The sequence below is a fragment of the Gigantopelta aegis genome, chromosome 8, assembly GCF_016097555.1.
Source record: "Gigantopelta aegis isolate Gae_Host chromosome 8, Gae_host_genome, whole genome shotgun sequence".
Classification (NCBI taxonomy): domain Eukaryota; kingdom Metazoa; phylum Mollusca; class Gastropoda; order Neomphalida; family Peltospiridae; genus Gigantopelta; species Gigantopelta aegis.
In genome coordinates, this window is record NC_054706.1 from 28,209,707 (window position 1) to 28,223,687 (window position 13,981).

A 13,981-nucleotide genomic window follows, 5' to 3' on the forward strand; every position below is an offset into this window, starting at 1 on the left:
TATATTTTTCTTATGTCGTAATACATCTGTGACGCCGATTTCCGATTATCAGATTAACAACATCAACACGCTTGCTATCCAACTTTTTAAACTAACCATTTATAATAATTATATGTTGTTGTTTCTTTTTCAATGTTACCTACTTACCTGTCAACATCATAAATCTGCCTCTGCTCGTAAGCTGCAGTGAATGTCATTTAACTAAAAAAAACGTCCCAGCGGTGAATGAAGGTAAAACTTGGGTTTTGTAAGTTTGTAAATTTATCATAAATGTATAGGCTATCATGTAAGCTAAGGCTTAAGCACTTAGCATTCACATTTGGCCCGAGTACTCTGATGGTAAGAGATCTATAGCAGGTAAAAATAATAGAAACTTACTGGTTATTGATTTTGACATTTTAAGTATGTAACCTCAAACCTGCCTGAAATGGCTGCAAAAATTATATTTCAGAGCCTCTAGATTTTAGAATGTCCTGGGAGGCATGTCAGGGACTAGGTCCAACAATGTGAATTTTTTTTCAGCAAGGACTAGGAGATCAAAAATTATTGATGTAAAGATATTTAACATCAAACAATAGCGTTGTTGTAGTAGAGTGGGAATCTTTGACTACTGTTTGGAAGGCAGAGATTGCACAATATTGATATACACATGTAGATTGGTCTCTGATGTTAAATAGTATGATACCTGTCTAAATGTCTGTCTAGCCCTCTTACCGTCGGAGTACTTGAACTATTCATCATAACTGACATTTAATTGACTATTTTTTACATTTAAAATTAAGTTTGGGCTTATATCTATTAATAACGGTTAAATGATGCTATTCTGGGCATATATTTCAGCTATCAGACTTAGTGCTTATAAAACATTAGTCTTAGGCCCAAAACACACCGAATCTGGATCTGGCGAGTATGGTACCAGTCAAAAATCAGGCTTCTGAACATTGCCAGAATGATAGTTTCGTTCTCCCATCGCTCACATAATTATAGTTTTACGTAACACATCTTTTGTTCGCGCATTGAATTTATGACATCATTTACATGGTCATGACGGGTTACGTAAAAACAAAATGGACTACCTGAATGTTTTTTGCTTAGCCGATAAATGGTTTACGCAAAGTTTTAATTCTCAGAGGCCTGAAAATGAAAGACACTGTATCAAATATAACAAAACACACCGCATCTACAGATCTGGCAACAGACGACATAGAACGTGTTATACAGGGGTGCAGACATGAAAAATATTTCACTAGCGCACCGGACTAGAACCAACTAAAATTCACTAGCCCACCAAAATTTTGAATGGTCCGGCAGTCTATAGAACAATTGAAGTTTAATAATATTTGATACATAAAAAATAAAATTTACCATCAGTCAGAAAAATATAGATTGCCTGTCAGACTACTAGTTGTAATTTTTAACTCATCCGTTAGAATTTTTACTCGCATTTGGCAAGTGGGCGAGTACTTTCTCTACCCCTGTTATATTTTCACACTGCTAAACTGGCAGCTGTTGCCTGTACAAGCCACATTTTAATGTTTTTCTTAATAATGAACAACAAGCAGACGACAACAAATCAGATGTTAATTGGGCAAACCGTGCATGAGAAAACAAACCCAACAGAGTCTGAAGCATAACGCAATTATAGGAACCACGCTATGTTGACAACAAAGCCAAAATGAAGGTGTGACAACTTAAGTGACTGTTGTTGATTTTATATCAGATGGTGCAAACCTTTAGAAAATTAATATGATTATTTTCGAAATCATTTATATCATTAAACACATACACTGTATGTTAGTGACTAGTACAAACACTACAAAAGAACACTTCTTTAACCCCAGTTTATAGACTATTTTTGTCATGGTTCTACCCGACATTAAATGTTCATTGTATGATTGTGTTTGTGGGTTTTTTCAGTTGTGAATGGTGATGGTGGCTGTTAAGAACTGAGTACTGCATTCTCACAAATGACATGTGAGTGTCACAGATTATCTTGATGGAAATTGGCTTTTCTTGACATCGGACATAATGTTTGTTCTCTCGGAGATGAAAGACACAGTCCGAATTCCTCCTTGGCTGTTTAAACTCGACACAAAAGATGCTATCATTGAAACCCTCAACAAGAAGCTGGCAAACAAAGTAAATAACAGTCTTAGCTAGAATGTTTCAATTAACCATTATATTATCTTTAAAATTTTTCAGAAAATAAGCTCAATATGAAATTTGGTTTTAGACTGGGGTGGAGGAAAAGGCTGAAGAAATGTAAGTAATGGTTTACATTTTTGTGCTCTTGTTTTGTTAACCATTCAGGAGCTTGTGTCATAGAATCAAACATCTTCATTGGACGGGGGTGGGATATATAGCCCAGTGGTAAAGTGCTCGCTTGATGCACGGTTGGTCTGGGATTGATCCCTGTTGGTGGGTCCATTTGGCTATTTATCACTCCATCCAGTGCACCACGTTGACTGGTATATCAAAGGTCGTGGTATGTGCTATGCTGTCTGGGATGGTGCAAAAGATCCCTTGCTACATAAGGAAAAAATGTAGCAGGTTTCCTCACTAAGACTACATGTCGAAATTACCAACTGTTTGACATCCAATAGTCGATGATTAATAAATCAGTGTGCTCTACTGGTGTCATTGGACACATTGTTCATTGAACACATTGTTTTTTTCTCATGTTCCAACCAGGCCCCATGACTGGAATATCGAAGGCCATAGTTTGTGCTGTCCTGTCAGTGTAGGTGCATATAAAAGATCCCTTGTTGCTATTATGCTAATGTAAAAAATATTGCAGGTTTTCTGGGAAGACTTTTGTGTTAAAATTATTAACTGTTTGACATCTAATTACATTTCACACAAAGACATTAGTAATGTAAGGCATAAATTTTCATGTTTTTTTAAGGTGATGTACAATGTTGGATTGTGTATTGCACTGTGGGACATTGAGAAGTTTGAAGACAGTTACATATTTCCCGGAGATGGTGCATCACATACAATAGGTGGGATTTTTTGGATTTTTTATTGTCATTGAAAGCAGAAACTGACGCCATTAAACGTAAATAAAAGTGCGTCGTTAAATAAAACATTTCCTTGAAAGAAGAAAACTATTTGAGAAAAGTAAGTAGCTACAGGACCCAGCTTATATTTGAGTTTGGAAATAATCTGAAGCAACCATTATTGACTCAGGGCAACCTCAAATTAAAAAAACAAGAGGGAGAGAAAGCCTGTCAGACAGCCATCAATTTTAGAAATATGGATAGAAAAGGGTGTATACCACCAAATCAAATCCTATAGACGACAATAGGAACATAATATTATGTAAAATTTGTACATGCAGCGTATCAGTTGACATATATAAACCATTGATATAAATACTACCACTCCTCACCCTTAAAGTAAATCAGAAAAAAATGGAGGTTAAACTTTTCATTTCAGAGATATTATCATAATGGGCAGCATCTTATAACTAGCCTACATGTAGTTCTGCAAAACAAAAGTCATGGTATTTTTATTTTTTATTCTTTGCATTACAAATATATTTAATGTACAGTTTTGTCCCTCCTTGCTCAGAAGCCACCATCTTTGTTTTTTTAAATTTGAAAATAGTGCTTTTGGGGTGGGGGTTTATGACATGTAGGAGATAGAAACAATTACATGCATGTTGTGTTGAAAGACATCTATTATTTTATAGTGTTTTAGACTTCATTGTATTTAGTGTTTGTAAAACTGAATTAATCTTATTGTGTACTAAATTTCAGTTCATTTCCGATACGTTGTGTTTCGGCCATTTATTGATGAGATTTTAATTGGTAAAATCAAAGGAAGTAGTAAGGAGGGAGTCATGGGTGAGTATAATTACTGATAATGGTTGTGTTAAAATGGTATTGTATCCAGTAGACCATAAAACGTCTGTTTTATAATATTATAATGGATTATTACCCATTCCAACCAGTGCATTACCGTATTCCAACCAGTGCATTACCCTATTCCAACCAGTGCATTATCTTATTCCAACCAGTGCATTACCCAGGGTTGAAAATTAGGGGTCACCCGGTTGCCCATGAAGACCTTTATTGGCTAAGGGCGACTAAACAATTTATAAAGGTAGTCCGTTGTGCGACCATCGAGTTTATGGTCTGACGAGTATGGTACCAGGGTATGCTTTTTTTCTAAATGCACTGAAACTGAATCGAATGTGACAAAACACACCAGATCTGATGAACTACAGATCTGACAGCAGAAGATAGAACATATACTTTGTATTTTGACAGCGCCAGACTCAGCTCAGTGGTTTTGGGTTGGGTCTTTCTAAAAATATTGCAGACACTGCATGTATTAATCTGGAAGTAATCGGCTTATTGCAATATACTGGATACTCCATAATTATCTAGTAGACCTACTTCTTGACAAAGATTGCTGTAAGAAACAACAAGTACACTTTTATGATTTGTAATATGATAACAGAATACATTGTATTTTGTGGTGAAATGTTGTTGTTTTTTTGTTTTTTGCACAGATTTATTTTTCTTTCGGTATTTTTTTTTTTAGTGGTCTACTACTGTAGCATTTACAATATCCAAATTAAACACACACATATACATGCACGCAGCACGCATGCATTATTACATTTTACTGAGGCAGAAAATATTAATTTTGAGGCTATTGTCCATTTGCGTCAAAAGAGAACCGGTGAATTGGCATCTTTAATGAATGAATTGGCATTTTTAATGAATAAAGATAAAATTCATGTAAAAACATTAATTTATTAAGTTTTAAACCCATACCATCTCAAATAACCTTTCTTTTTTCTTCTTTTTTTTGGTGTGTGTGTGGGGGGTACGCTCTGTGTAAATAAGTTTTAAAAAACAACTTTACAAATTATCACCAAACTGCATAGGTTAAATCTTCAGCTTTAACGGCAATTGATGGAACATCCAAAGTAATCTGAATGACAGAACCGTAAATACATGACCAGGGCCGTATTTCTCCAATGAAGAGTTGAATGGGCATTTGTGGACGATTCCAGGGAGTTCTATCTAGTGCATCGTCTACAGGACAGCCACTCCCAAGAAATCCTTTATTGGAGATTGCATCACTCCAAAGTTTATTTCATCCCTCTTGGATTACCACAAAGAGGACTGCCACTCCCAGACTAGTTTACAAAAGCACGCAGTTTTACCTTTAGTCTTTTTGTACTGCATTATCTTTTACATCAGAGACAATGCAAATCAAATTGCATACCTTGGCTGTTCTAGCATTTCGTCTTCACTCATGTATTAAAGCCGCACACCGTAGTTCCATCAAGCGAAAATAAATTATAATTTGGTTAATCTACAAACCTGTAACACACTTAGATCACGTTTTTATCAAATGGAGTGAAAAAGCAGGTTTTATATCGATAAATACCATGGGAATCCCCATGTCCCAATTGCTTGAAATAATTTTGAAAGTTAGTATTCTGATGTCACCGGTAGAAGCATAACAATGCCTACGTCACGACAAATTTCACAGACTTGGGGTGCGTTCGTTTCACCTCTCCTGGACATGTTCCAACTGTTCTGTCCTGGTTGTATCCCCTCTCCAGATATCGTAAGACTTAGCAAAATTATTGGTTTTAAGGGTTTGTAACGTTTTGTATTGAGACACTTACTTGTCTGAACTTTATTGTTACTGAAAATGTTCACGAACTGTGAAGAAAAATCTCACAAATGAACAACAACAAATCGGATGTTGATTGCGCGAACCGTGCATGAGAAAACAAACCGAACCAAAATGATAACTGTCACGTGATATACCAACGTCTGTGACATTAAAAATAGATTGGACCTCGCTTGCTTAACGGTTTTTTCTCGACAACACGTTTTGTGAAAAAATGCAAAAAATGCATTTCGTGGTTTTACAAACATCAGGATTACCAAAAAGCACTTCAGGTGAATGGAAATGTGTATTCTAAATAATAAAATGTAAGTAAAGTGCAATTTTATTTGTGAAAAATGGGGTTTAATAGCAAAAAACAACGCCGTAATGGTTAACAAATAAACGTAACTAGGGTGTGTCCCTTTAAAAATCACTCTGTATAATTTAATGGTAATTTGTAAAGAATTTTTTTTATTTATCCTGGATTTCTTTTTAAATTTTTTGTGTGAGTTGGTATGGGTTTAAAACTTAACAACAAGTTTTTATATGAATTTTAACTTTATTCATTATGAAGTTACATGCCAATTCATCGGTTTCCTCTATAGGCAAACGTTCTATACGGTGAGTACATGGTTATTAATCAACAAAGAACATTCTAGTTTTTATTTTGGCTGTGCCGTTAAATTTCAGTATGTTAATTGGAGGGCTACTTGAATTTGAGAAGGGCCAGTAAGATGTTTCTTCAACTGGCCCTGCTGGCATTACCCTATTCCAGCCAGTGCATTACCCTATTCCAGCCAGTGCATTACCCTATTCCAGCCAGTGCATTACCCTATTCCAGCCAGTGCATTACCCTATTCCAACCAGTGCATTACTCTATTCCAACCAGTGCATTACTCATTCCAACCAGTGCGTGCATCACAACAAATTCACCAAATGCAAATAAAAGTCAAATTTTGCAAATGTATTTTGTTATTGACATGCCAATTGTGTGATAACCGGCCTCAATGGTGTCGTGGTTAGGCCATCGGACATAAGGCTGGTACCAGCTCCCACCCAGAGCAAGTTTTAATGACTCAATGGGTAGGTGTAAGACCACTACACCCTCTCCTCTCTCACTAACAACTAACCCACTGTTCTGGATAGACAGCCCAGATAGCTGAGGTGTATGTCCAGGACAGCGTGCTTGAACCTTAATTGGATATAAGCACGATAATATGTTGAAATGAAAATTGTGTGTTATTTAATGAAAAGGAATGTAATCTGAATTGTGGATACCAGGTCCTGATAACTTGTACAAACAAATGGACTACACTGCTTGATAGAGTAATGTCTCTTTGAACAAGTTTACATGTGTGTGTTTGAATATTTGTCAGCTGGCCTCAGATTACAGTTATCTTCCCATTTGGTTGTCCAAAATCCGGAAGTTTCACCGCGCAAGTAGTCTGCTGTTTGACTGTGATTATTTCATGGCAGACAGCTATGAAGTGGCAACTGTTTGACTGAAGTGACAGGGGATAGCATGTAGTTTGTAAACATGTGTAACTTGTTGACATTGAAGACTTGTTTGTGGTAATTCCGGCCCATGCAAAAGTAGTGCTTTTTGTGTAAAATGGGTGTACTCCGGCCTGGTTTAGAGGGTGTGTCTGTTTAAACCAATATGCTGGGAGAAAGAGCTGGACAACAGGGGTTGTCCTTTTCAGGGTATGTGTCTCCCATGCAGGCAAAGGTACATACAAAACTTCACGGGCCTGCTGATATTAATAAAAATGTTATAGCCACTAAGGCTATATAGAAACATATAGCGAAATTAATTGTGGTCTGAGGCCAGCTTGTGTATTGAACAGTTTGTGAGATTCGGCCAGCATCTGGTACATTGTCGTGGTTGTTGTGACAGCTGGGTTTTTTTCATGGTTAAATATAGTGTCTTCCTTAATGAAAACTGCCCTTGCATAGCCAAAACACACTGTGATGGCATTTGCATTTAAAATTTCTATGCTAGTTTCTGCTGGCCTTAATTGGTTTTACTTCTGAATCAGCTGTTACATGAGCAGTGCTGAATGCTGATGTGAATACCATGGTGAGTGTTGGAATAATTACCTTTTTTTTTCTAGAGTGTTTATTCCATGAAAAAACTGCCATGTTTACATTAATTTTGCTTTATACTCATATGAATTACCGTATTCCAACCAGTGCATTACCTTATTCCAACCAGTGCATTACCTTATTCCAACCAGTGCATTACCTTATTCCAACCAGTGCATTACCTTATTCCAACCAGTGCATTACACTATTCCAACCAGTGCATTACCTTATTCCAACCAGTGCATTACACTATTCCAACCAGTGCATTACCTTATTCCAACCAGTGCATTACCTTATTCCAACCAGTGCATTACCTTATTCCAACCAGTGCATTACCCTATTCCAACCAGTGCATTACCCTATTCCAACCAGTGCATTACCCTGTCCCAGCCAGTGCATTACCCTGTCCCAGCCAGTGCATTACCCTGTCCCAGCCAGTGCATTACCCTGTCCCAACCAGTGCATTACCCTGTCCCAACCAGTGCATTACCTTATTCCAACCAGTGTATTACCTTATTCCAACCAGTGCATTACCGTGCATTACTCATTCCAACCAGTGCGTGCATCACAACAAATTCACCAAATGCAAATAAAAGTCAAATTTGGCAAATGTATTTTGTTATTGACATGCCAACTGTGTGATAACCGGCCTCAGTGGTGTTGTGGTTAGGCCATCGGACATAAGGCTGGTACCAGCTCCCACCCAGAGCAAGTTTTAATGACTCAATGGGTAGGTGTAAGACCACTACACCCTCTTCTCTCTCACTAACAACTAACCCACTGTTCTGGATAGACAGCCCAGATAGCTGAGGTGTATGTCCAGGACAGCATGCTTGAACCTTAATTGGATATAAGCACGATAATACGTTGAAATGAAAATTGTGTGTTATTTAATGAAAAGGAATGTAATCTGAATTGTGGATACCAGGTCCTGATAACTTGTACAAACAAATGGACTACACTGCTTGCTAGAGTAATGTCTCTTTGAACAAGTATACATGTGTGTGTTGTGTATTTGAATATTTGTCAGCTTGTGTATTGAACAGTTTGTGAAAATTCGGCCAGCATCTGGTACATTGTCGTGGTTGTTGTGACAGCTGGGGTTTTTTCATGGTTAAATATAGTGTCTTCCTTAATGAAAACTGCCCTTGCATAGCTAAAACACACCATGATGGCATTTGCATTTAAAATTTCTATGCTAGTTTCTGCTGGCCTTAATTGGTTTTACTTCTGAATCAGCTGTTACATGAGCAGTGCTGAATGCTGATGTGAATACCATGGTGAGTGTTGGAATAATTACCTTTTTTTTTCTAGTGTTTATTTCATGAAAAAACTGCCACTTTTACATTAATTTTGCTTTATACTCATATGACGTGTATAATGAGTAATATTGTAAATACTAAATGTTTTAAACCAAACTTTATACAGTTACAAAAGTAAGAATTAGAAATTCACGGAGGATACAAACTTCAATCAGAAGTGAACAGATACATGTAGCTACATTTAATTTTAAAAAATGGAATGCTATTTCTATGGTGTACTTTGTTTCCTCTTTGGTAATAATTAAGAAAAGTATTTTAACAAAGTAAAACAAAGTTAAAATTTGAGTAGCATAATACCCCCATGTCTGTGAAGCAGTCTTAATTGTTTGAATAAATATCTTTTTCAACATTTCGGTAAATATTTATTCTATTAGCAAATTATGTTGGGGTTTTTAAGGACCACACTTGCAGAACATATAGTCACCTACATACAATGTATATACTGTGAACCAATGGCCACCTACTTCATATCAAAAACGGAACTCTGAAAATTGCAGGAACTAACATTCTCTGTGCAGCAATTGGGGTATTATAAAATATTTTATTTTCATGAGATTAAATCTGTCATAAATTAATCAATTCATCTTTCTCTAAAAAAAAGCAAAAAAAAGAAGCCAAAACCAGGCTTTGTGATTAACTTTGTGTTAGCAACTAACACTCACCCCCTCATCCGTGGTATGTAGAAATATCTGGAGAGAAGTATAATTTAAAATAAATGATGCTTAGACCTGAAATATCATCAAAATTATTATAAAAACTGGAATATGTACATATATTTGTTTAAACCAACAGATTTTTACATCTGAGTTCAATCAAAACACTTTATACGCAGCACTTTGGGCAAATCTATATCCTCAGTATTATTCTACCAGGAAAACTACATTAAATTAATGTAAAACTGAAACTGAAAAGGTCTTGCCAAAAGGGTTATTTGTTAAAAGTCTTGAGTGTTAATTTTGCAAAAAAATTATTATTTGTTCTTGGGCCAGTGGTCAGATGATGGTTCCATACAATCAAAGGGAATCTGGAGTCATCTTCTACCCATGTTAAAACAACCTAATCATTAAATGCCTCCGCCTGTGGAACATCAGGTCCGTCATTCATGGCTTCTAACCATGCATCCTGTACTTGTGCAATGGGCAAAAGTGGTAGTCCAGCAGCCCTCCGAATCCATGTCTGTACAGCTGGATCTTCTTTGTACAAAACAGTTGTTGAGTTTTCCTCCAAATGGCCTGTGTAAAGTGAAAAAAGCACCCTTTTACTTCAGCTTGCGGAAACTCCGTCTCAACTGCCTGGATTGCAGCCATCTCAAAATCAGTCTGAACTTTACTTGGAGCAAGGGGTTGGTTTAATAATTGTTGAACTTCATTTTTCAACAAACTGAACAGTCTAATGTATGTTATCCTCTGTTTATCGGGAAGAAGAGCAAACACAAGGGGATACATAGTGGTTCCGTCCATAGCATGGATGATGTATAATTGGTTCCACAATGCTGGACAAGAAGAGACAGTTCTGTCCATAAAAATGGATTCTGCAGCCTGTAGAGCTACGATTTGCTCATCTGTAGAGAACACAAGCATGTTATCTTCATTTCCATCGCTAAATAACAGGTAGCGTCTTCCGTCATTTGTCTGTGTCCATGGTTCTTCTAGGATGACATCGGCTCTAGTCTGTGGTAGGGCAGGTATCAGAACTCGTCTCTGTCTGTACAGTGCACTGCTCATACTGGGAAAGGAAATGAGGAACAGTTTCTAATGCTTGCTTTGCAACCTCATCATTGTATATTTGCTGCATAGGTGTTGTTTCTTCTCTTGCTCGCTTCCGTAGTATGCTGATAAACCGAGCAACATTCGGATCACTTGGAAGATGGTTGTGTTCCGATGTGTTCCGTACAAATTCGCCGACAGTGGTGCATTTCCCGGTACACGTTTTTGTCACGCATCTCCAGTGAACACTTTCCCCTCTGGTGCGATTCTTTGCAAATAAAAATCCATCCAATATGACTTGTGGTGAACCTTTTTGTGATTGAACAAATTCTATCCTTCTAAGACCAGCCATGACTAAAAAATTGAATAACTGTTTTTGGTAGCTACATGCAGTTAATATATAAGAACTTTTATGTTATCTCTGTGCTTAGCTATGGTTTAAATGTATGGTCAATGAAATACAAGACATTGGTCGTCAGAGACATAATACTCATTGATATACAAACAATGTCTATCTGAAGTGAAATGAATTGTATACGGATGTTGCTAAACTCTAAAAACACGGACATCATAAAACACAGTATCTTTACATTTGTTAATTCTGTTTAGCAGATTACAATTAACTTCTCCTAGTTGCCTGTGTGGAATTGGTAGATATAACAATTTTTTTAAATAGGTACTGTCATAACTGTGCGGTAATCATTGATATAAAAACAAAACATTGTCAATCTGAAGTGAAATGAATTGAATGGAGATATTGCAGTGGAAAATCCACCAAGCACTGTATCTTTACATTTATTAATTGCATTTACCAGATTACAATTAAGCTCTCGCTGTTGTTTGCATGAAATCAGCTCATTAATCAAGACTGCTGTTGCACTGCAGCATAGCTTGCTGAGCAGATTGGAGTAATACCATTAACGCAGTCAGGGGTGTACAGGATACATTACATAACCCAATAAAGAGTTTTGTCTATCAAATGGCATGTCTGCCTTATGGGACGTCTGTCTTATGGGAGTGAACCTAAGAGGTCATTGATCAGTTGATGTATAAATAGATGATTGATGACAAAAGTTCATCCACTTCCCAAGACCATTATTAATATATATACTTTGTAATATACAAAAGTATTTACATCTTTTAGCCAGGATATATGTGCACTTTACAGACACCCCAAGGACTAGAGCAAACACAGATCTGTTAGTTTAAAATTAGCACAGACAGTTTGAAACCCACGCTGCAGTGCTTTTGTTATTGTGCATACTATAATAAAACTATTTTGATCTTTACATATTTGTAGGTGTATTCAGGTAAGTAAGAACTGTAATTGACTATTAGATTTATGAGTAGTCAATGTAATGGAAAAACCTAATGTGTTGTTACTTCAGCAGTCGTAATTATATTAATTTCCGTTTCAGTGTCGATTGGTTTCTTTGATGACATATTGATCCCTGCAGATTCCATGCAGCATCCATCAAAGTTGTATCCTTTTATTTAACTCACTTCATAAGCAGTCTTCACAAACCAATTCAAGACTTGTTAAATTGTTATTATTATTTTCGTATTTAGATGTAAAGAGAAACCCCAATAAACCAAACCATCAGTAAATCGGAATTCCCTCAAAACTGGTTGGATTTTTTAAGTCCCTTTTTAAATATTGATACAGAACTGAACCTTTCTAAACCGTATACCCTTAAAATCAGACTTTTTACTTGGTTCCATGAGTGTCCTATTTAAAGTGGTTTCACCATATATCCAATTAAGACACATCTCAGCTATCTGGGCTGTCTGTCCAGAATAATGCTTAATGATCTATGGAAACCAGTGTAGTGACCATACAGCAACCCACAAACCTTTGTATTAACACTGAGTTAGAGCCGACATTGTGACGTAAACCCCATACATGACAGTCTTAATTAAGCGTGTGGGGGTGGGACATAACCCAGTCGTAATGCACAGTCTAGGATCGATCCCCGTCGGTGGGCCCATTGAGCTATTTCTCATTCCAGTCAGTGCACCATGTATATCAAAGGCCTGTCTGTGGGATGGTGACTATAAAAGATCCCTTGCTACTAATGAAAAAATATAGCGAGTTTCCTCTCTATGACTTTGTCAAAATGACCATATATTTGACATCCAATAGCCGATGATTAATAAATCAATGTGCTCTAGTGGTGTCGTTAAACAAAACACAAATAAACAAACTTTAATTAAGCGTGATGGGCTCCATGGAAGCCAACTTTGACCAATATCCCAGTTACACTGTCAAAAATCATCGGGGTGCGGCCCAGGTTGAGCACAACATAGCTAAAAGAAAGTGATAGTGTAAATTGGTTGAGTGTGCTCAGCCTGGTTCCTTTTCATGGTGGGCCAAGCTCTGCAGGAAGGGGTGAGTTCGACCTGGACCGAGCACAGTCCGTCACGTGAAACTTGCTGTGTAAATGCTCCATAAGTTAGAGTGTTCCGTGCATATCGTTAAATATGTCAAAGATACTTAAATGTGATCATGGTCGTGAACTCATTTTAACGTGCCCATATAACCGTATGTTTTCGAGTATGCCTATCACAGGCTTAGTCTCTGACATCGCCAGTGACTAAGTCCAGGGCCCCGTTCCACAAAGTGATCTTAGCCCTAAGATCATCTTAAGTGCATAGCTATGTTATACACTAAGGTGATCTTAGTGCTAAGATCACTTCGTGGAACGGGGCCCTGGACAAGGAGGGGGAGGTAAGTTTGAAGTGGGCAGAATTTGCAATAAAATTTAGAAAAAGGTCAAGACCTAAATCAAAAATCGAGAACACATTGTGCTCCAGTCTGGAAAAAAGTTGAGTCCAAAAATAAACTTTGAGTGTTCAGCCGAAAAGATTTCTGGTGATTTGAGCAATTTAGATGGACTGTTGAAAATAAAGTGCGTCGGACTATTTATAAAAAAAAAAAAAACATAAGTTTTGGAACTGGATCCTGAAATGTTTAAAGTCCGACTATCTCTAACCTGGAGGTGAAGGTTCTTTGAAAGGTTGGCACCTATGGAGAAGTGATGAATTGTCTGCCATGGAACTGTAGTACAAGCTTCCTCCACCTGTGATTTAACAGGTGTTGGCTAAGTCGGCGTAGTGTGCGCCAGCGATGATCTTCATAATCCTCTGGACGGTGGTGTTGTCCATCTCCTTGCTGAGTGTTCCTTGTCTGTAAAGACCTTCACGGCGCAACATCACCACAGAGTTCTC

The 13,981-nt window shown here is 37.2% G+C and overlaps 1 protein-coding gene across 2 annotated transcripts in view; it reads left to right on the forward strand.

The window, feature by feature from the left end:
• Window positions 1-47: 47 nt before the first annotated feature.
• The window catches only part of LOC121380059 (DNA-directed RNA polymerase III subunit RPC8-like), a 34,181-nt gene continuing 20,247 nt past the window's right edge, over window positions 48-13,981 (forward strand). The window contains exons 1-5 of one of the 2 annotated variants that reach the window (XM_041508798.1): window positions 48-247; window positions 1,918-2,139; window positions 2,906-3,002; window positions 3,762-3,848; window positions 12,172-12,235. In XM_041508798.1, coding sequence (XP_041364732.1) covers window positions 2,029-2,139; window positions 2,906-3,002; window positions 3,762-3,848; window positions 12,172-12,235 — 359 coding nt within the window. In that variant the 5' untranslated portion in view covers window positions 48-247; window positions 1,918-2,028. The remainder of the gene's footprint in view (window positions 248-1,917; window positions 2,140-2,905; window positions 3,003-3,761; window positions 3,849-12,171; window positions 12,236-13,981) is intronic. The other variant, XM_041508797.1, reaches the window with a different exon arrangement.